Source organism: Brachyistius frenatus, unplaced genomic scaffold, assembly GCF_029030835.1.
Source record: "Brachyistius frenatus isolate BFR_SWC_R1_liver_20210118 unplaced genomic scaffold, ASM2903083v1 Contig_48, whole genome shotgun sequence".
NCBI classification, from domain to species: domain Eukaryota; kingdom Metazoa; phylum Chordata; class Actinopteri; family Embiotocidae; genus Brachyistius; species Brachyistius frenatus.
The window spans coordinates 867947-892062 of NW_027210647.1; the positions used below are offsets into that span (position 1 = coordinate 867947).

Sequence of the window (24116 nt, forward strand, 5' to 3'; positions counted from 1 at the left end):
GCTGTCGAGGGGAAATTATGGGCCCTCTGCATTTCAGCTGCACTAGAATTAGAGCACTTTAATAATGAGTCACATTAAAGTGCTTTTGCCACTTTTCTTTAAAGCTTAGCCTTCGATCACTGAAGTGAAGTTCTCATTTTAATAGCACATGGCTGCAAAAAAAAACGTCACAGACACAGTTCAAGAAATTAAAAGGAAAAGTAAGAAAACATACAAGGTATAAATATATTTGTGGTAACTTTTATGCTCACCACACAACCTATTTTAATTGAATTTGTAAGGTGTCTTTAATACAGAAACAGTGTTTACTCTTTATTTTGGGGAGATACTGAAGACTCAGAGACTTGTGCAGAAGAACATACAACACTGTCATATGTTACCGGGCATTAATTACTGGCAGAAATGAAAAAAAATATTTCTGCCACGTACATAAACACGTAAGCAAGTAGCAGTGCTGTAGCTGAGTGTGAAAGAGGAGGAGAAAACCAAACAATCACACTCATTTGTCAAAGTCCTGATTTTAAAAATGAACGGATTGCAGGAGCATGCATGATTTATGAGCACGCTACTGCTCTGACTTAGCATCCACCACAAAATATAACTGTTGTAAAGCAGGGGAAAAGGGACGGTTACAGGCTGAATAGTAACCATTTGTTTACTGCTTTTTCAATGAAGTAGAAAAAAGGAAAAACATAATGTATTAACCAGACTATTAGTCATTTTGAACACCAAGGATTCAGACTCCAACCCTCCTTAATTTAATCTTTGCTTACTTTTGTGGCCAAAAGGGCAGTTTATCAAAACAACAAGATTACAATTAGTGAGTAATCTTTTAACTGTAACTGTACAGCTAGAAAAGGACCAAAAAAATGGGTTGAGTCAAAATGTCTGCATGGTAAAAAATGTATAGGGCAGATGCTTGCTCTCCTGTTTGTCTATAAGACACCATGGAAATTCCTCCTGTTGACATAAACCTTTGTTCGCATGGAGAGACGTTTTATCTGTACAACCATCAACTTTTTGGAGTCACTGCTCTGTTTTTTTTTCTTTCATTTTTAGCCAGTTTTAACTTGCTATTTGATTACTCACCCATCCTCTTTTCATGCTCTTTTCATGTTCTGTTCTTACTTTGACAGCTGATGTTTTTTATGTACTGCCATTTACCCACAAATTTTGTGTTAACAGTTGAGTATAAGGCGCTTAATCAGAATATTTCCTTCTATTCTAAGGCGTAGGTGCAGCACCCAAACTGTTTTGGGCAGCACCTAAAATGAATGAGGGCAAAATCATTGTGAAGACCATCGAAAACTAATGAAGTAACTTTCCCCAGATCTTATGTTGTAGTTGTTCCCCAGCGGAGAGCACGCTTTTTTTTCTTAAACTTTTTAGGGTGTTGTTTATTATTTGCTCTAGCTTTTAAAAAAATTTTGAAAAATTATAAAGATATGATCAAATAATGGAAGTGGAATTTCATGTTTTCACATTCAATTTTAAGGAGGACCACTAAATCCCCCACTAGATACACGTGCCTAACTCTTACACAAATTTAGGGGAAAACTCTACTAATGCTTTGCTGAACTGTGTGGTTACTTTTGTACTAATGGAATTTATGATTATTGCAAGTTAACTGGATTTTCTCCAGTAAATCTCTAGTCAGCTACCTTCCTACATTTCATTTTAGGATATTTACTAAAAAAAAAAAAAAAAAGGCCTCAGCAAACAAAACTCAAAACCACAACTTGATCACAAAAATGCGTTCTTATTATCTGTACTTTTGCTTAGATTATGTGTATTAGGTTACTGTATAACTGCCAACCCTACTGCCAGATGCTTAATGATGCAACAGCTGATAACCATTAGACAAGCCCTTAATTTTCCATTTGTAAACTCCAAAACAGGTATGATGTTTGCAGAGTTACATCAGCACAACACAAGGCACATCTCCCACACTGCTCTCAATCTTTTCTCATTACTACTGTAATCACAACAATGGAGACATAACTTACTGGCCACACATATTAAGACAGCTAGTAAGGCTGCTCTTTCACTTTCAGTCTCTTCCAGTTTCGAGCGATCATTTCCAGTAAACTGCAACTGTAAACCTGAAATAACCTGAAAGACAACTAGAGAGAGACAGAGACTGACTCAAGGTGGATAAGGGAGAAGGAGGGAAGAAAAGGGAAGTTGATTTTCTGGAGAGATAACACAAGTGGGCGTAGCATGTAGTAAGCACGGAAACAGGAACAAAGTGAAAATGTGCCAAGGTACACCTGCACACCTGAGCGCAGCCATTCCTTTACCAAAGCACATGAGAGATGGTTGAGGAGTGGAGTCATGCAAATGCATTGAAAACTCGTGCAACTTTAATATTTCACATCTCTGTTCACATTAATGCTGGATTTGTTTGGACGGATTCCTGAGATTGGAGAGTTTATTTCATTTTTTTGTTTTGTGTATCATGTGTTACTTAAGAATTCTCAACTTAGCAGCTGGAAATACAACCTGATCGATATTTTTCGAGACCCACGTACCCGATGAAGATGTGGTCTATGAACGTTATTATCCTTCTCCTGTTCTGCTATGGTAAGTGCAAAGTAGAAAATCTGATTTGATTTAAAGATGTTATTTAAAGGCAGTCAAACATTTTCTTCAAAGTAGTGCAAATAGGAGAATTAAGTAATATCATACTTTACTTTACTTTGTAAAGTAAAGTAAATATAGTTTATAAAGAGTCAATGCCTCTCATTTGAAATGAAGGACAGTGCCATTACACTGAGGACTTTGGTCAGTGCAGTACAGTTTCATTTCACAGGCTGGATCATTTAATATTGAGTGCTTCATTGTACAACCTATAAAAATGCTAATTTTGAATGAACTACTGTGTGTGTAAGTTTCTACCTTGTGTCTTCCACATCTTCAGTAAACTATACGGGCTTTAAGATTAAAGCTGCAATATGGTCTGGGTTTTTAAACCACTAGACTGTGTATGATCTTTCGAGCTATAACATGCAAGAAACTATACTGCTCACACTAAAGGATCGTGTTCCCTTTCTTGTGTCCGAGCCCGAGAGATGCCAATTATTTCATTGTATCAGAGATGTGTCGGGACAAAGTTAAGGAACAAAGTGTAGTTTTGAGTTTCAGCTGCCAGCAGAAACAAAGTCCATGTTAAATAATCTCCCTGTGGTCCTGGATCAAGTGTATCAACAACTTTAAAATATTTAAAACAATTTTGGATTTATGAATTTGACAAATAATATCAAATGAACCAGACTGCATAAGATCAAAAAACATATTTTATCATCTGCCACAAAAAGATTCAAGCCTCTTCTTGTCTTCCTACAGCTTGTCTTTCGACTGGCAATGGCGGAGTGCGTTTTGTCTCCAAGAACTTTGACAACGTACTCCACTGGGATCCAGTGAAGCCTGATTTTCCTGGGCAAAAGGTGCTGTATAGTGTCCAGTACTGGAGGTAAGACAGATCAGTGACTATTATAACGCCTATTCTTCCGTTGCCCTCTTGCCCCTTTGTGTGTCCATGTACAGATCTATAATAGGGAGGTGGGTCAAAGGAGGAAAAATTGTGTTTGCTAGGTAAACATTTGGTTAGTTTAGAGTATCTGTCTGCCAAAGCATTGTAAAATCCACATTTTGGATTTTACAGTCATCTATACAAGACTTGGTGACAAAGTAAGATCACATCCTGTACAATATGACATGCCAAATATAACTGAAAATCCACAGAATTTCAAAAAACTTTGTCAATAGAGTGGCATGTCATCCTTAAAAATACTCTGAGTTGTTAATCGTACCATTTTTTTCCCATCAATAAATCCCATAAAAAGACCAACGGCAACATGGAATTTCTCCTGGTAACAATCTTTAGAGCCGTAGACCTCCATTGTTGACCAAAGTCTGTTAAAATCAACTGAATGAACTACACTGTTGCACAGGAGCACATGTTCCTGCAATGCAAAGAAATGCAAATCCGTGGTGGAAAATACTCAATACTCAATTAATGTTTGAATTAAGTTTGATAAAAATCCAAGTGCTCAGGTGATGGCAGGAATTACTTTGTCTTTTTGAAAGGCATACATTTATGAGCCTGTTATTAAAGATGTGGGGATGTGGTTCGGAACGGCAGACAATCTGGGGAAATCAATCTTGGGAGGTGGACATTCATGGTTTTGGTCTTTTCATGAAATTTATTGACACAAAAAATATAGAAAACTGCCATCCTTAACCTTAAGGATCTAAAAATTGCATTTCTCTAAGTAAACAGGTCCTTTTCTGACTTTCTCTTGCCGTCTGTTTTTCCCTTTGTCTCTTCCACTATGTATGTGATTAGAAAAAGATAGTAGCTCAGGAAATGTATGTTCACCATTGTAATGCTTGGATTGGTCAGTGGCTTAGAAACAAAACTAAATAAGCTCTATAGGGCCTGTTCCCAGTGATTAGTATGGACTACGCTCAGCTCTCCTCACTGAATGGAGATGCAACTGTCATAGAAGGATTATTTTTTCTTTAGTCTCTACAAAAGGCCTCAGTAAAGTGGAAATGCCATCTGGTCCAATTTACTCATGACGCAGTCTCCCAGACAAATGTCAAGTGCTAACCCAGTCCTATTGACTTTTCTTCCAGCCACTGTCACCTGCAATTGCTGGAGTGACTTCCAGCGGCAAATCAGACTCGTTCAACTATCCCTGGTCGATATCGGTTCCTCATTAAAACAAAATGCTATAGTTTTTCTGCCTCAAAAAGGCAGTTATATGTGGTGAAATGATGGCAGTTGATTTTGTATAGTCAGGATGATTTTTGTGTGGTTAGTTCACTGTAGCTATTTTACAGCACAGAACAGCATCAGTGTCTGAATGCTGATATTTTAAAATGTCACAACATAAAAGTCTTTTGTTAATGATTAACATTTTCAATCAAGTGATCCACGTGAATGAATAATCAAAACACTGTCAAATGGTAGATACATTTAGTTAAATACCCACTAGCGCATCTTGATTTACATATTGTTTCAATTAACCTGCATTCGTACATCGCCATATGTTTCCACTACCACAGTCTGATTCATTGTACTCTACTCCTTACAGCGATGCCAAGGATCAGCCATTTCAGATAAAGAAGGAGTGTCAAAACATTACTGTGCCAAACTGTAACTTGACTGCAGAAACCCCATCACTTCACTATGATCACTACCGGGCTCAGGTGTTCGTTAATGGTCGCATACTCGGATTCAGCAACATATTTAGACCTTTAAGAGACAGTAAGAATCTCCACACTCACTCATGCATTACTTCCTCAAAGCCGCAATGTATTATGTTGCAACATCTACTCATTCATCTGTGTTTGTCTACAAAGCTGATCTAGGCGCACCCATCTTGTCGACAAAGACAACAATGTCGTCCCTCTCTGTTAATGTCACCCTGCCTTTGGGGCCAAATGGAGTCCCCATTGAAGACATCATTACCAGGAGCAAAGACTCCAAAACTATACCTCTTTATACCTTAAATATCACCCATCCAGAGTGGGCTACACAGGTGGGTCTACATTTGAATATAATTTACTGTGCACACACATTTATATGTTACATTACGCAATACGTCATGTATGATATAATAAGTGAAAGCTAAGATAAAAGAAATTCACAGGAACTGACCAAGGTGTATCGCTCCCATGTGAGTTTATAGGTCTTTTAATAGTAGTACTAACAGAAAAAAAGAAGTTTACCATGGTAAATAATGCTTCCTCATGTCAATTTTGGGTTTACATAGCACAAAGGACCGGCCAATATTTTCAATACAGTGAAAAGCTGACAAAGACATACTGATTCGGTTTTTTTAAGACAAGCTAAATAATGCGTCTGAACCTCATGCAGAACAAAAAAAAAATCAAAGGATTTGTTTTTATGTTGTGATGTTAATGTGTTTATTTCCTGTTATACGTATGCGCCTTGTTTATCTGACGTCTGCAACCTGCATGGGAGTAAATCAGTTAGTTATAATCCGTACGACATACTGTGTCCCCAGGTCAAGGAAAACAGAGCTGGTCAGTTCGTCATCAACTTGAAGAACGACCAAACAGAGTACTGCGGCTACGTGGTGTACAAGCTATCTTCTGAATGGGGTCGCTCAGGGAGTGAGATGGCCTTCTTCTGTGCCACCCTGCAAGGTAATAATGGCAAAATGACCACAACATACAAATTCCGTGCATGAATGATTAATTTGTTCGTATGATTGTGTGTGGGTGTGTGTTTTCATATATTCTTACTACAACAGCCTCTTTCTGTATAGTGCAAAAATTCAGTGCCAATTATGAATGGATACAGTTAATAATCATATACATTTCTAAGACCTCCACTCAGATATAGCCGAATAATATTTATAAAACTTCAATTTGATTTGCTGCAACAGTGTAACACTCAACAACTTCCCGGGAAGCTTTCAAGGACCCACCTGCTGTGGAGAAAATGCAAGAATTAAGATACTTGAAAAATCGAGCATTTTCCACATTTTATTTTAATCAGTTTGTGCTCATCTCCTCAAGTGATTGCCGCCACTTGGAAACAATGCAGTGTTTAGTAATAAATCAAGACAGTTTGTTAAAAGTCCTTTCTTAGACGCCTGCATCTGCACCAAGCGTTTCCGTCACAGTAAAACAAGACAAGTTGACTCGCTAACACTAAGCACATGCTTTGCAATGAGGTAGTCTACAAAATAATGGTGTTGGCCATCATAACCATATTGTTCATGCTACGAATGTATGCCTCTGAAATGATAGTAAATGATATACAGAGCCATACAAGAAAAAAAAATGTCTCATAAATATTTGGGCTTCTCCCTCTTCCTCTCCTATAACTGTCAAACTAATGAGACAGGAGATTAGATTGAAAAGTCGACTTGCAAAGATGACATTCTTCTGACCTTAGCTAGCCTGGTTGTATATTCTTTACATAAGTTCTCTATTACACAGGTAAACAAGCATTTCCAATTCCAACAGTGCACTCAAAGCCATTGCTAAAGGGGAATTACATTTCTATGTATACATTCCTGCTGAGATATTTCCTGTTAGCCAACTTACAAGCACTTCTGGGAAGTACTCCCATTTCTCCATTCATGACTAATTGTTGTCAATGTCACGTGAGCTACAGTGCTTCTCCCTGAGAACATGCCTGAACATCTGTGTGTTATCGCTCACAGCTTTAATGCGCCTCAGGCTATCTGATTTAACACTTGTTTTTTGGTTGGTTTTTTTTCACGGACATGTCTATGACACAATCTCTCTTCTCCTTTAGACGATCCTTGGATGCTTTGGCGATGGCTTCTCGTGGGTGTTGCTGTTCTGGCAGTCTTAGTCATCATGTCAGTTGTATGTATGTGCAACTATGTGAAGGGTGGAAGACTAAACAGCATGCCACAGGCATTGGTAAGACTATTCCTTTGGTGTGTCAGTCTTGCAAGAAGGAAATGTTACCTTACTGGATTCCCAGCCCTCTAGCACATGATTACTATGCACTTGTTCAGTTTGTCATCATAAAAGTAATTGCAAATACTAAGTGAAAGAAAAAAAAAAAGTCCAGTGAGTCTTAGCGGTTTCTGCAATTTATCTTGTATGTCTGTTGGCTTTGCTCTGTGGTAATGTGGTGTCAAAAGACATTGATGGGTCTGTCTTCATTATTTTCAAAACAGGTAACAACTACCGGGAGTTGTAAAGTACTGCAGTTTCCAGATAGAAATCTCATCATTTCCAAAGCAGTGGTTGGCACTCAAAGTGACCAGACAGTTTATGCCAAAATCCAGGTGAACCCGAACGTGCCCTCCGTTGGGCTCGGAGGTTATTCCCCCCAGGATACACCCTGGAACGTCTGGGAACGCAGCTCTGGCTCCTCTGTGGGCACAGATACACTACTCAGTACAACCTCAGGTCCTGAGGACACAAGCGCACAGTCCTCTGAAAACTACGGTGCAGTTGCAATTCACGTCCCAGTTGAAGAAAACGAAGATTCTCTGCAGTGTCCCACTGATCCCAGAGAGACCAGTCAGCCGCCGTCGTCTTCCAGTGGAGAGAACAGGGATAACGGTGAAACGAGTCCAAGGCTGGCCTCATTTGCAGCACCACCATCACCTGATTGTGACGCTTGTGAGAGCAATGCAGCCACACAGCTGCTGCTGCAAACAGTGCGGGATAGCAACGGACAACTCATGTTGCCTTCGCTAAGTTTCCTGTTACAGAGCAGTACTGGTGGCACAGTGCCACCAATGAACCCCGAGAGAAAACCTCTTTTATCAGACCTCATGGATTCCGAGGCATCTTTACTGAACTTTGACAGCTCCAAGTGGTCAGACTGTGGGTGTGATGATAGCTCTGCAAACACACCGACCCACCCGTACTGCAACACTCATTACTCCCCATCTCAATCAGTCCTTCCTGATTTTCACCTGGGATGTCCGAGCACACCCTCAAGTGATGCAATATTTCAATCAGGTTACAAACAAAACTGGATGGCTAAAATCCTTCATGGACCTGAAGTCATCGAGAGTTGCGAATATATTAGGAAGAACTATCCTCATACCCAGACTGGTGGCAAAATGGTGGAGGAAGATGAGCAGGATGAAAGCAGAGGAGTGGAGAGATCAAGACAGATTCTTCTGGGAAGTTGGATGGTACAAATTCAAGAGTAATTCTCCATTTTACAGCCTTCTAGACCAAAAATGATCTTTTCCCTATTTTGGTCCTTGAATAACAGTAGAGATGATTTTTACAACAACAACAAAAAAGATGGAAGAAGGAAGTTGACGGACGGACTGATGGAGGAGTTGGTGACAAAGCAGACCTCAGGCTGATGAATGGATTTGCTATCTGCAGTGTCACAGATGATGCAAAGACTGACTCAAACTATAATTTTGAGTGGAAACAAAGTCAAAATTTTTCACAAGTCAAATCTAACAACCACCTTTGGGCATTTATGTACATTTCAACATGTTATACGTTATACCTTGCTGTGTATCTGTTCTTATTTAATAATCCACAATTGCAAAATGTTAAAAAAGTAAGGATGGATAGACTGAAGTGGTGGGTTTACACTTCAAGATCTGATGCATATATACTTTGTAAAGTCCTTGTTTAACTTGTCATGTCATCGTTTAACAAAATAACCACAATTTTACAAACAAGTTTTGTCTGTTTAAGGATGAAAAGTTGTTGAAACTTGAATTCAAAGTTCACTTCTTTTATATCTAGTATAATCTCTTGTTTGTGTCAAGTGTCTAGATGGCTGTTTACCCTGAGTCCAAATATGTCATAGCCAGCAAAGGGAATATAACAGCTCCTGTATTAAGTCAAAGTCCCATCAACAATAGCACTTTTTATACATATCTGTACACATTTTCCAGTGTTTTCTGTTTGAGCAGAACTGAAACAGACAAAGCCACACACCATATAGAGCCATAATTCTCAGTCACACATTGTCAGCATCTGCATTTGTGTGCCATCGCTATGACAACACATTGTTGCAACTTCTTATTACACTCCCTAAATACATAAATCCAGCCTGGTCACATTTAAATTACAATGTGGACAGTCAGCCTCAAAGATTAGATACGAAAACAAATCTGATTGCATTGTGGCTGAACAAGGAAGTAGATGAAGTCCAACACCAATTGTCACCAGCTGTTTGAAATGGGAAGTAAGATGACTGGATGTCTACTAAACGTCAATATATTTCAGTATTATCAGTGACGCATTCAATTCATGGTATGATTGCATCTGTATATAAAAAAAAAAAACTGTTTATTTTTTCTAACTCACAAAGTTCATAAACAAATTTTGTCCTCGTTGTTTGCTGTTCTTTTAGTTCAGTACAATGCAGTTTGGTAAATATATTAGAAGCTGGGGTCATGGTGCAACCTAAGCCTTGCTGATAACAGCTGGGCTTGTAATAGCTTGAGCACAGTCTTTTATATGCAGCTGTAAAGCAATAATGTCAGGTGTGTTTAAACAGTCAGTCACTAAGGGAAATTTTGTTTCACAAACAACATATATATATATATATATATATATATATGTGCCCATTGAATATAATAAACAAGGTAGCAACTTTTCTTTATTCTGTTTGTGCAGTTTGTGGATTTCTACAAAATGTTTATGTTGGAAAGACTTTAGTTGCAATCTGAAATAAAGTAAGAGCTTCAATTGTGTCAGTTTTGATTATATTATTTAATTACCAAGTAAATTATGTTGGAGAATCTCTCTCATAACCTTTCTCTGCAAGTGGAGCAGAACCGTCTGTACCGTTTTGTGTTATGTAAATATTCATTGGTTTGGTTGGGGAGGGTTGTAAAAGTATTTTTGAATTCTTGACTTTTGTGAAATGTCTATGCTTAACTGATACTGTCTAACCCACTAACTTCTCACTCAACGTGACCTCGGGTAATTTAAATATGCCAGAGTAATAAACTTGATTGCTACTTGCTGTATATTTTCATGTTATCAGGTCAAAAATAGGTGAGTTGGATTGAGCAATGAATACAAAGTTCAACTCAGCAACCTGTTGCCAAGTAGTATTTGTTTTCAGTTAAGGAATGTAGACAAAGTATTGTAGTTCTGGACATACTGTGCAAATCTGGTGAACTGAACCAATTAGCAGTTTAAATATTTAATGATGCAATGTACAATTGGCACCAAAGTAGTAGATAGTCATTTCACAACAGACTACACACTGACAGTAATAATGTCTTTATAATAGATGGATGGTGAGGAAAAAACACCAACAACTGTCGCTGTGTTGTGAATTGCCACTTCAAATTATGGTCCACAGGATTTGTATTCTGGCAGGGTTGCACCCATAATTCAAAAAGGAGGTCCTTTATCTTCTTTTCTTTTCTTTCTGGAGCAGCTCGAAGAGGAAGTGATCCTCTCGTCAACTGTCCCAAAGGAAGAGGGGAAAAAAGGTGTAGCTATCTGCATCCATGGGATTTATTTCAGGGGATTGTATAAGACTTCTGTGGATCTCAGGTTTAATAGCCATTGTAAAATTGGTTATTCAACTGCTACCAGACACCTTAATAAGATATTTTACACTAAAAGCCTGGCCTATTATCTGGTAACAAGGAAAGAAGTGACAGAGACAGCATGCTTCATTTTAAAGGGCCTTAATTTAGAAATAATTCATTAAAAATACCATTGATTATCAAATAATCTCAAAATCTGCCTATCATTCATTTCAATAGAATTTACACGTTTATATTGTGTGTTTTCCTTTTTTCATAGTTGCAGGTGTATCAATGACAAAACAGAAAACTTATTCAATACGACAAAAGGAGCAGTTTCATACATCATGGGCACACACTCCACAGACTGCAGTGCGCTTTGCAGGATATTGGTTAAATGCTACAAACCTACACCATGAAAAATGGCTGCACAGTCGAATCAGTATATCTGAGACACAACACAAAACTTACTTTATGAACATGTCGAAAGCTCAGATTTATGACCAGGTTGCCAGAATTGACTTCTATCCAAAGCCACATAAAAAACAAAGGGGAGAAGTTGTTTGTATCAGTTTTAATCCACAAAATCTGCTGCTGTGTCAAAGATAATGCCAAGAGTAGAGGGTTTAGACAGCTACACAATGAGGGGTTTTAGGTTAGTTGACTGCTCTGCATCTTTTTGCAGCAAATTATTTTATGTTATTATGTTAAAATAGCCACTGTGTTACTGGATGTTGTTGAGGGTTGCTATGTTCAAACAAGTTTAAACCAGATATTTTGTATGTCACATTTCATAGCCATCGGGCATTTATGACCCTTTATTCATCAAAACCCAAGCATCTCAATGAACATGATGCTTGTGTTCTGTTACTTGAGATCCAATCTGATGTGCAGCTCAGGACAGATAAATTGGCTCTGTGCTTGAAGCAACAATAGCGCTGATACACGAGCAGACGAAAAAGTCGGTATTGTAAAGGATCATTTAACATGAGTGGAGAGCTGGAGCTAAGCTAAGCTTTGCAAAGTTCAGGGAAGAAAACAACAAACAACACACAATGAAATGAATATGTGAAAGGGCTCTTGTGAGTAGGAGTAAGTGGGAGGTTGAGAGACAAAGAAACTGTATAAGATCCAGTCAGAAAAAAAAAATAGTGGGAAAACTACCTTCAAGAGAATCAGGCAGGATGTGAAAAAGCAAAGAGGAATGAGCAAAGGAAACAAAAAAGGATTTCAAGTTGTAGCCAATCACTGTCAAAACACCACACTGAAAGGGAAACTGTTCATGGAGTGAGCGATTTAAAAAAATATATATATATTTGTCTCTTGTGTTTGGCATGGAACAGGCCAGCTTTTCATCGTGCTCTTTCCCTCTATCTTCCCATCTGGCTGTTCTTTGGACAGATGTAAAAAAAAAAAAAACTCTTTGGTCGGCTAGCAGCTCTGACAGGTTCTATTCTTTCTGTCGGCCGGAAAGCTGTCTTTCTCCTCTTTCAACTCTCCAAGTCCCAAGAAGATGGAATGGCAGATTGCAGGGCAAACCCTCTTGAGTGCCACAGCCACGATATAAGTTTGAATGGGGGATAGTAGTTCAGATGCTTCTGCACAAATATAATTTCAATCACTGCTGAGGGTGTGTGCCTGCCCTGGATCAATGAATATATTGATGAACTGAGAGTCTCGGCCACTTAAAGTCATTTCTAGTACAAAGAGCACATGGGAGGCAACCAGGTTTGACCGTTGTACAGGGAAATGCTGATTTCAATCACTGCCAGACAAGTTGAAGGGCTGGCTGGAAATCCAGAAAAACATTTCTTCATGCGGCAATATGTCCTTGAAACGCATTGTATGCCCCTGAATTATCTTGGTAAAGTATATTGGTGTGGATTCTCATTAATATTTAAAGGTTCCCCTGAGGTTTAAATTCCAAAGCAGTCTTTCAGAGGGCTACTTTGGGGTATATATATGGTTATGATTGCCTAACTTATTATCTTCTCTGTCAACATTTAAGGCAAAGTTCCAGCGGGGAAAGACGGAGTGAAGGAAAAGAAACTGCTTTGAGGAAATTATATAGCCAAAAAGAAACGATTGAAGATGTTGAGAGAACTTAGCGAGTATAAGTTGCCTTAGTCATAAATCTATCACCCAACATCCCCCCATATCGCCGCTGCAGCCATCTGTTTTTATAAATATAGCTTTCCTGATAAGGTGTATGAAGTTAACTGGATCTATTGAAATGTATGTGTGCCTCGTCGCTCGTAACTCTGTGCTCTGATCTCCGAGAGTGATACAGCGCCATGGCTTTAACAACAACGCTTCATATTAACGCTCATGAGATAACAAAATGTCTAAATATTGAGAAACTGCCAAAATACAGTCTGTCCTTCAAACAAAGGATGGCTTGTATGAGTTGCTAATTCGTGTAGAGGGAGTTGCAGGCAATGTCACTAGCATGAATCATAACAATTAGTTGACTCAGGTAAGCTGAAGGTATATGTGGAAAATTAAATTCAACTAAAATGAGGCTCAGTTTTAATGTGATGTAGTTGAATTACATTTTTGGTTTTAGAGTGACTGCATATTATAAGTAGCATGATAATTACACTGAATATTTCAATTTTGTTTTTTTTATTACCGATTTGTATCTTAACCGATCAGTAGTAAGTTATGTACTCATCCAAAATTATGTTATTGAAGTTGTGGCAGCAAAGACCGGCTAACTCGTCACATTAAATAAGTAGCTTGTCTTCATTGGCTTCCTGTAAAATCAAGAATTGACTTTAAAATTCTTCTCCTTACATACAAAGCCCTTAATGACTCGGCTCCATCATATCTTAAAGACTGCATAGTACCATATTATCCCAATAGAGCACTTCTCTCGAAGGCTGCAGGCTTACTTGTGGTTCCAAGATTTTCCCAAAGTAGAATGAAAAACAGAACCTTTAGCTATCAGGCCCCTCTCCTGTGGAAATAAATCTCACTACTTTTAAGATTAGGCTAAAACCTTTCCTTTTTGATGAAGTTTATAGTTAGGGCTGGCTCTGGTGACCCTGAACCATCCCTTAGTTCTGCTGCTATTGGCCTAGTCTGCTGGGGAAACTCCAAAGATACTGCTTTCCTCTTCTCTCTTACTCTACATGCATTTATATGCCATCATTGCTATATGCCATCATTAACTTTGTGCTTTCTCTCTACTGCAGTTTGGGATTTTTCCTCTTTTTCCTTTCCTTTCTCTATACCTTTCTGCAGGTATCTCTGGCTTTGGAGCTGCATGTTTCTGATCTGCAGTAACTGGCCCCACAACATACCCAATGTTTATTGTTTGTTGTGCCTCAATGCTGTTCTTTTGTCTCTACGCTCTCTTCTAACCCCTTCAGGAGGTACAGTTGGCCTCTCTGAGACTAGTTCATTTTTCCTCAAACTATTGCCATGTGCTGCCAAGTAGGAATTGTTGGGTTTCTGTCTACAATACTGTAAGATCTTCACATCGCTATATAAAGTGCCCTGAGATGATGTATGTTGTGATTTGGCAGTATATAAATAAAATAACACCCTAACGTTGATGCCTCCGTCATTGGTTACGTGACCAGTTGGATGCGTATTGTTGCGGCTCTGGCTCAGATGTCAGAGTGGCTTTGCCACTAATCAGCAAGGTTGGTAGTTCAATCTATGGTTCCTTCTGTCCACGTGTCGAAGTGAACTCCAAATTGCTCCTGATGGCAGCTGTGGTGTGGAGATTTTTTTCCAGCTGAAGACCATGTTGGAACAAAGCATCCACATTGCTAATCTCACCTCGTAATATCTTTTGATAATTGGTTAGCCACTTCTCCAATCAGTTAGCACAAGACCAATAGACCTTTGCAATCTCCACACAAAGATGAGATGTTTGGTGCTTATACAGACAATGAAACCAGGCTACCGTCTAATAAAATCTTTAGTTGGTGCCTCATCCATCCCCTCCCCACATGTGAAACACTGATTCCAGTGTGGCTTTTTACTTTTTAGGTGATTTCTTGCCTGACAACGAGACGACTCTGATTTTGGCGGATTACTTGTGCTGCATGTTGCAGATCTTCCTGAACTGTGTGAACATTTAGTTTGATGTCATGATAATAAGATAACAGATGAAGTTACCAGTAGTATTAAGCCTGTTGGTTTTTAAGTAGGAGATAAGTTCTGCTTACGGTTGATTTCAGTGCCGCCATCAGATGTTGGCCTGATATGGGATTTGGATTCTGAAATTGAGCTGTTTCTGTCATAGCACTACACAGAGAATATTTAGCAGCCTTTTTCCTGCCATCTTGTGTTTGAAATGGTACCTATCTCTCTCCCCGACCAAATCACTTGATGAATTGAAGTCCGCATGTAATTGGATGCAATCACTTCACCCCCTCCCTTTCCCCTCTTGCATTCTAATGATCTCTTAATGGGCCCTTGATTAGAAAAAAAGGCATGGAAACAGCTGTCAAGACTGGCTGGGAAATGATGAATCATCCCGGAGACTTTGGTGTCCATTAAGGTCTATTTTGGGCCCAATCACCAGTAGGTGAGAAGATAAAAAAAAAAAAAAAAGGTTTAGTAATATTTAGTTAGAACCAAGACAATTCCCAGTGGAACAGTAATCATTTCAGTCTTGAAACTGACAGATGGATTTCACACACTGAGAGGAGCGTTCAGCCTGAGTCTCCAAATACTGTGTAGAAACAGATGAATTTTTTTACTAAGGCAAAAATTTATTTTCGTACATTGCAAAGTATAATGGCAAAGCAGTACGCCTGAAGAGCTGCATGGCTGTTGTGTCATTTACTCAAGGACACGAAAGGTAAAGATGATGATGCAAAAATAGAAAGGGCTGCTGAGAGTAGTTCAAAGGAATTATTAAAAACCAAGTAGGTTATCAATATTAATCAAAGCATAACATGACATTATTGCTTGTCAAAACATGAAGACCCCAACATCAAATAAAGTTATGCCATGTCCACAATGATAAAATGTCTGGTATCCTTTCATGTCCTGCCTCTGGCTTACGTCACAGCAGATTTACTGACAACATGAGCTGCAAACTGAGAAAAAAAAAACACCAACACCAACACGGGCCTCCAAGTCATTATAAGAAATAGGATATGAAGGGATTTTTTTTTTCTACTGTGAAGTTTCAGACTTTATGTCACAACTTGCACAATTCTGACTGCAAATGCTTCATTAATCAGAGACATCAGCAGTTGCATCAGTAGATGCAAATCTACATTAGTATATTAATATACAATCAATTACATTCAACACTCTACTGTGTTGTTGTTTTTTATTCACAAGAAAAACATTTTGGATGTTAGCACTCCACGACGTTACATATTAAACTCACCAAACTGCTCCATCATCCCCCACTTCTTTGCTGCACAAGTGACCTGAATGTGACATCAAACCCAGCTGGGATATCACAGTCTGTTCTACCCAAACATCAAGGCTATGATGTACTCTGCATCTGTGAGGTGCAGATTAAATGCAAGAACATCCAACGAGGGATAAATGTTTGCCACACAGTCCCACTGGCTCTGGCTTTTGTTGATAATTTATGCAGGTAAAAGCACAGAGCAAGCATGTATTGTGAATAAATGTGAATGATTAATAAAACACGACAAGTCATTCTGAAGGTGCGGCAAATATTTATACCTTCTTGGCTTGCTGTATGCATTACACCCAGTGAATGTTCTTAATCCATCGTATATTTTGTGTTTCCGGAGCCCTGGGAGTGTGCAAATCAACTGATTTGCATAAATGGTCAAAATAAATCAGGCACTAAACTTACAGAAGCTGCGAGTCGTTGAGTTTTTAAGCATGGCAGTATTTCAGCAACTGTTTTTTTTAAATAAAAGTGCCATATTATTCTGTTCTCTCAGAGGTTTCAAGAAAACACAATCCTGCCTTTCTACTGTCGTCACTGTAACGGCATAAAAGACAGCACTGACATGAGATGTTCCTGGTGGACCAAGAAGCTGAGGAGTCTTCCAAAGAGAAAGGAACTTATAAAGGTGGCCCTCAGCTGCTTTGTCCGAGCAGTTATTCTTAGTCTGACAGTCACTGCCGGGGAGAAGGCCTGGCAACCCGAGCTTGTATTGTGTGCTGATATTCCAGAGGCAGGTGTGGCCACTAAAAGCTTATAAATAACCCCTCATCCTTCCATACAATGCTGCGGCCTTGAATGATGCCTTCTTTCCTTGCAGTCCCTGTGTGCTTTTAGTCCGAGTCAGTCAAATCAACACTGGACACATATGTACACATATTCATGCAACCAGGACAACACAGCTAATGATACTAAAATGTTGGCTTCCTTAAATTATTTATTAGAGACATGGAATAACAACAAACTTTCACCACGGTAACACATAAAGTCGCACAACCAGAAAACAGATTAATTATGACAAAAAGTGGACTTCGCTCAAATTTTGGGTTTCCGGAGAAATTAAAATACAACTTTTCAAAGGGAATGAACGGACGCAGTTCTAATCAACTTTGCCAAAGGGAGTACCGTGTTCAATGAGACAAAACAGTGGACAAGTTCCAGGAACTAATTAAAGTCAAGAAGGAGACGGGAAGCAAGAACAAGGAGAAAAGGAAAGAAAGGGTGGTGCAAAGACCAGTTCAAGTCAAATTAAGCGAGAATCAATATACTGCAATAACTCATGTTACTAATATAGAGAAACAATGTACGACAGTTTGAGCTGACGTACTGTAAATAAACTGCAAAGTGCCACACAGTTTTAAAAAAGTATAAATATATATTCGGAGATACAAAAGGCATCAAAACAAGATTGACAGTTGTGCATTGAGCTCAGTGCTTATTGTGTGTTCAGCCAGCTGGGAATTACAAAAGTTACAATTTGTAAACACCCCACTTTTGAATCCAGTGTGTTCAAAAGACAACGCAGAGGCAACATGGCCGCCCCCAGGAAGTCTGCTCCATTTCTGCTGTTAGATCACAGAAAAGTGACAAATTACCTTGTCATGATCCAGATAAAACAACACATGGATGAAATATTATCCGTAAACTACATGTCTTAATGTTTTTACAGACTCAAATTTTGTATAGCTAACGTTAAACACGGCCAGTAAACTAGGTATACGAGGCAAACCAAGTTTGGCTAGATCACCTTATTTGCTTTTTTTTTTAATTTGTTTTATGCCAACCAATCTGGTAGTTATTTATGTATCACTTAATATGTTGAAACTGCTGGTAGCACGAAATGAAAATGTATGGGAAGACCATGATCATTATGATTCATCTTAAGTAGTTGTTGAGGTATCAGGTGAGCAGTCTCAGGTGTTTCTTCCACCGTTATTAACCCGTTTCTTTTAAAAACAGAATCAAAGGTCAGATTTTTAATAAGGGGTAAACAGATGGTTTAAATCACAGTCTACTTAACAGCTGACTTCTCCTTCCCCTTTGTTTTCCATTACCGTGCCCTCTCCCTCCCTCTGTGTACCTGCCCTCTCTCCCCTCAGCCCTTCTGCCACCTCTGTTTTCCAGCTTGTCATTTCTTAGCCTTTAATTTTCTAACATTTGCACCCAGGTGGGATAGTACTGCTGGGAAGGCTGAAATAAATATATATCATCTCTATATCTGCTGTTCTTCCACAGCAAGTTGTTCTCTTGAGCCCCTTCCAGCTGTTCTTTTCAGCTGCTCAGGTCTTATTGTACAGGGAGCCATTGTGTCCTCTCTTAGCTGCTTGTCCACAGAGGAAATCAATCTAGTTGATGGCGTGTGTGTGTGTGTCTGTGGTGTGTCCATTTAGGACCAAGTGTGGTATAAAGTTGAGTGTGTGCATGCGTGTCAGTATGTGTGTCCAGGGGAGGTGTCATTGGTCTATATTTACCAACTTAAGAATGAGAGAGCATTGTGTTGTCCACATACTTGGCACTGAAGGACACTTTGTGTTCAGGGTCACCCTCATCACCTCATTTAGGGAGACACAGAGCGAAGTAGATCCAAACAGACAGACAGACGGTAAAGAGAGGTAATAAAGAGAGGTGAGACACCGAGATTGCACCGAGATCTTCAAGGAGAGAGACAGACAGGTAGACAGAAAAGGAAGTGAGCTATATCTGTCCTACAGATCTGTGACACCCAGAGGACATCACCTGATTTGTTTTTTAAAGAAAGCGTGAGTGGGATTTCCATTTACTCAAGCCTTTGCTTACATCTAATACAGACAGCATGCAGGTTGTTTTTTTTTTTGCGTTTACTCAGTTAAGACAAGTTACTGATGCATTAAAATACATGATAACACTGAGCCTGGATGCAAACTACACCTACAGTGATTATGCAAAACACCGTTAACTGTTAGTCAGTTTGTAAATTGTCAGACAGCCTTCTTTTTCCTCTTGTTTCTCTTGATAGTGTTTGCTTGTTTCTCCAGCTAGTTTAACTTCTTAATGGTCTCATCTTTTGATGGCCTCAGTGGATTTAGCTTTTAATTATTCTCTGGAGATGGCATAAAGCGATCTCCCGTCGTGTTCAGACAATGCTTTCAATGCTTTCCCTTCAGCGACTAGAAGGGTAAATCATTTACCCCCTTTTGCCTCCGTTGATGCAGGAGTTTTATTATCAGACCTGGAAGCTGAGCTCTCATTTCACTCCAGAGACTAAAAAACTGCTCTGTGTGGAGAAACAGCACCATTGTGCTTTTGCTCCTTTCCCTCTCGGGGCCCGGGATCCAGGCCTACCCGTGGAGATTGATCAATTTTAATGTGCCAGAGGTCGACCTGCCATTAACAGTGCTCAAACAAACCTCTCCCACTGCACAACTCTGAGCCACAAAAGGGAAAAGCAACAGGGGAATCAGCTGGCCCGCCAGCGTCTTAGCCTGCACTCTTACTCTTAACTCTGCACTGTTTTCCACAATGTAATTGAAGGAGATGAGAAGAAATAACACATTACGCCTGTTTATGGAGCAAACACAGGTGGTTGCTATTGGGAATGGGTGAATGAAGCTATCACTCAGACGCGACCTGATTCTGTTTGTTGGGCGCATTCTGCATTCGCTTCCCCCAGAGCAGCCACATGATTAATGATGGGCAGGGTGTGGGCAGCAGCATGGCAAACCTCAAACGATAAATTATTAGTAGCTCAGCGGCGCACAAACGGGTGATTTATTGAACATGGGACTGTAACACACCTTTGCAACAGACCAACACCTAAAATCCCACAGGTATGGGCAATGGAAAACAATCCAAAAAAAAAATCCCTTTCACAGAAATGTATATGACTTGAAGTTGTTCTCTTTGGGAAAGACTTCTGCGTGTGAATGTCAAAATATTACTGATTGCAGCTCATGAAATGTGACTACTTTCTGGGTTTTGTTTTCTTCTATGTAGAAATGGGCATTTCAAGCAAAAATACTTTTTCTATAATCGCTTGGAACTAATCAACTATTATTTGACTATTACAGCTTTTAGATGCATTACCGCCACCTTCTGAATGAAGTAACACATTACAAACATGGTGCCAGTAAAAACGGGGAATAGGAAAGGACAATAATTGCATAAACTAATAATTTTTTTATATTTTATATTATATTCAAATTCAAAAATCAAGTCCCTACTTGTATGATAGCAAATGAAATAAAATTGAGTTTTGGACTGTCGAGAAAAATATATACCAAGACAAAAAAATGGGACAATATTTATCACTATTTTATATATATATAAATATTCTATTTTACAAATTGATATCTTAACTAATAACTAAAAATCAATTACTTGAGAACATAATCGGCAGGATAAGGAAAATAATAAATAGTTTCAGCTTTAGTATTTCCTAAGAAATTTTAACCTCCATATTTAAAGAAGTTGATTATGACATTTTGGATTTAAATGACTTATGATAGGTTTGTTTGGTGTTTCTTGTAAAATGGAAATTGAGGCCGACGTAACGTTTCATGCACAATTTTTCTTTGATCTAGGCTATAACTGCAGTATAGATATTGAGTTTTGAGATATTAAGAAACATAATGTTATTAATAGCACCGTGCTCTGTCCTCACATGCACTTTGGTTGCCAGAGTCCCAAGGCACTTCCAGACTTTATCAGAAGAGTGGTGTCCTTTTAAATGGTGCAGTTAAGAGTTTGGATACACTCAGTACTTTGGCCTCAATTATTATTCATCAGGGATGCTCTCGCTGATGGATTTACAATTCTGCACCCAGACGATAAGGAACAATCATTTTCTTTGCTGAAACTGTAACTTTGTGATCTCTTTTGGAAACATAGCATGATACAAGTAGTTGTGCCCGCTGCAAAGGCGAAGGGTGTTCACTGTAAAGAGGCCCTTAATTTTGCAACTCATCTGAACTCAATTTGAAACACACACCTCTGAGTTACTCCAGAAGCAAGTGTCTGACTGCTAATGCAGTCATCCTCCTGGCTGAGGCTGCAGTGCCTTTAGTGTCTGACTGACTCCCATTGACTCTGTATTCCACTGCCTCCTACACACACCTCTGCATACTCATTCCTAGCTTCCCCCTCCCTCCTACAGGTGCCGTTTGGTGGGGTTACCATGGAAACCAGGACGGTGATGCAGCAGGAACAGGAGGAGCAGTCGTCCCAGATGTCTCACAGCATGCAATTGTCCTCCCAGATCAGGAAGAAGACCTTCACTTCCAGGTGCAAACATTTTACTGACATAGAGTAGGAGAGACAGGGATACCAGCATTGTTTTTATTCTTCTCAGGATGTGTGCTATTCATAACAGATGATTGATTTACAAAGCTCATGAAAAGACTAAAACCAAAAATGATCTCATCCTAAAAAGTATTATCATTGCAGCCAGATAAAGCGTATTCCACTGTGCCATAGAGCTCTTTTGCTGCCCAAAAACTATGAATAACATCTCAACAAGCCACACGGTTTTGAATAAATCCTACAAACATCTTTCTAGTATTGTAAATACTCTCCACTTCCTCCTGCTGTGCAGCTATCAGTAGTCTCCAACAAATGTTGTTGTTAACTCCTGTATGAGTAGCATTTAATAAAAACTAGTGTCCAGCTGTGTTAGGAAATTAAATTGCCTTTTGGAAAAATATTTATTCATGACACTCACGAAAATTTACCAGCGGATAGAAATGGGCTGAGTGCAACCAATTTACGGGGTGGATACCAAACTTTGATACCTTTTTCAAATCTACCTAATTACTTTGATACTAACAAGTATCATGAAATTAAAATTATTAAAAGGCATAACTTGTTTACACAGGAGTAAATCTCGTCAGTCAGCCAACGCAGCATTTATACACTCAACTTGGGTTTCAACTTAGGTAAATCTTACACTGGAACAATTTATTTCACTTTTTTGAAACAACTGTCAGCATCTCTGTACGCAGCAGGCAAGCTAGCGTTTAGCAATTGCCTGCATGTGAGGTGTTTAGATAACATCAGTAAACTGTAGCGTCTACCGATAAATGGTCTGCAATTTCTTCCACAAATATTGTAGGGCAGTCATATAGTTTTGAAAAAAAGTCTAACACGTTGTTGGTTTTGGCCGTTCCATTGGATTTGTTGACTATAGAAAGAATATCCCTGTTCTAATCAACTTTCTTTATCACTTTCATAAACTCAACAAACTCACACTTCCAGGTGAGGATATCTTAACTACACGTTTCTCTCGCCTTTGGGGCACCACTATGTTTCTGGCTATAAGGAAGCAATAAAATCCCTCTAACGCAATAATAGCTTGAGAGACACAACACTGAAAGCATAATGTTCAACTTGACAGGTCATAAAAGTTTCATATTCAGCCCTTAATCTAGATTTTAATTAAAACAAGAGTGAAAGTCTGCCAATGAGTTGAGATCATTATTCCACTGCAGTATCTCTTCTTTCAGTACATTTTCAGATCGGATATCTTAAGATGAAGACAAAATAAACCACATTCTCTGCAAAATAATGACTAAAGTGGCACATAAGGCTTGAAAATGTATGAAACCAATAAATCAATATTCAAATCACGTGTCTAACGCCAGAAGGAGATTCATTCATTTATTTGAAAAAAGAACAATGATATAGGAAATTACTTGTTAAAATGAGGGATTGTTTTGCAAAAGAGCTACATTTTACCATACATTTACATAATCGGAAAAGCAATTCCTCTGTAGAGCACTGATGTATATTCTTATACATATTCAAGTAAATAAATAAGATTTATCTGTTGCATAATGTAAACAAAAATGTCCTGATTAGTCACCACTGATTTCTTGTTTTGGTTGACAAATGACATCAAGTTTTTAATAAAGAGAACCGTATGGCAGCTTAGTTATTCTGAACACAATGAGACATTGCATTCATTCAAGTATACCCTGTGGGCCGCTGGTAGTAGCTGCTAGCACGACACATTTAAACACAGCAGTCACAAACGCGTGTCACCGAGACCCACTCCACCACAAAGAAGTCTGTCAGTAGTATTAAGGTGCCTGTGGTTGGGGATGAATGGACCTGGTTCACTAAAAATCTCAGTGACACACTCAATTACAAACCACCTGAAGCTTACACAAGTTACACACAAAGCTTCTCAAGAAGGGCACAAAGTTATATCGAACTCACGTTGGTTGTGCTGCAGGGCTTTTAGAGGGTTGAAGACAAACACATACTCTTGAACATATAGTATGCACAAATGAACAGGTGGAGTTGGCAAATAAATGAGGACGCCTGTGAGTGTGCAAGTGCTCAGTTCAGCTCCTCTGTGGTTAGCACGGATATTAGCTGAAGTGTGAAATGGGAGGTGGATCTAGATAAACACGAACAGCAGCAGCAAATGAGAGCTCACCGCTGAAACATCTTAAGCCGCCGCAGATCTCAAAATAAGCTAATGAACCAACAGATTAAAATCAGCAACAGGCAGCAGCATTTGCTTAATGTCAGCGCGATACACAAGCTGGCTGGACTTTGTCGTGGAGTGAAGACAGAGATGCGATTGGTGTGCTCAAAGTTAAACAGATTAAACAAGGTCGAGGATGAACTTTCAATTTCAACTTTCAAATCAGAATGAAACTGAACGTCACGATTAATTTGTCAAGTCTGTTTTCATTGTACTTTTGCTTTTTTTCATAACACAATTTCATTTCATGTCAGCT

The 24116-nt window shown here is 39.0% G+C and overlaps 2 protein-coding genes across 2 annotated transcripts in view; both read left to right on the forward strand.

Moving 5' to 3' along the window:
* Window positions 1–2540: 2540 nt before the first annotated feature.
* Window positions 2541–10475, forward strand: ifnlr1 (interferon lambda receptor 1). The gene is made up of 7 exons (XM_069703724.1): window positions 2541–2583; window positions 3346–3472; window positions 5103–5275; window positions 5371–5549; window positions 6039–6180; window positions 7304–7434; window positions 7698–10475. The coding sequence occupies exons 1-7, from the start codon at window positions 2541–2543 to the stop codon at window positions 8688–8690; spliced, it is 1788 nt and encodes a 595-aa protein (XP_069559825.1). The 3' UTR covers window positions 8691–10475.
* Window positions 10476–19008: 8533 nt separating this feature from the next.
* myom3 (myomesin 3) overlaps window positions 19009–24116 on the forward strand; it is a 57692-nt gene continuing 52584 nt past the window's right edge. The window contains exons 1-2 of the mRNA XM_069703794.1: window positions 19009–19154; window positions 21527–21654. Of these exons, the coding sequence (XP_069559895.1) occupies window positions 21548–21654 (107 nt within the window). The 5' untranslated portion in view covers window positions 19009–19154; window positions 21527–21547. The remainder of the gene's footprint in view (window positions 19155–21526; window positions 21655–24116) is intronic.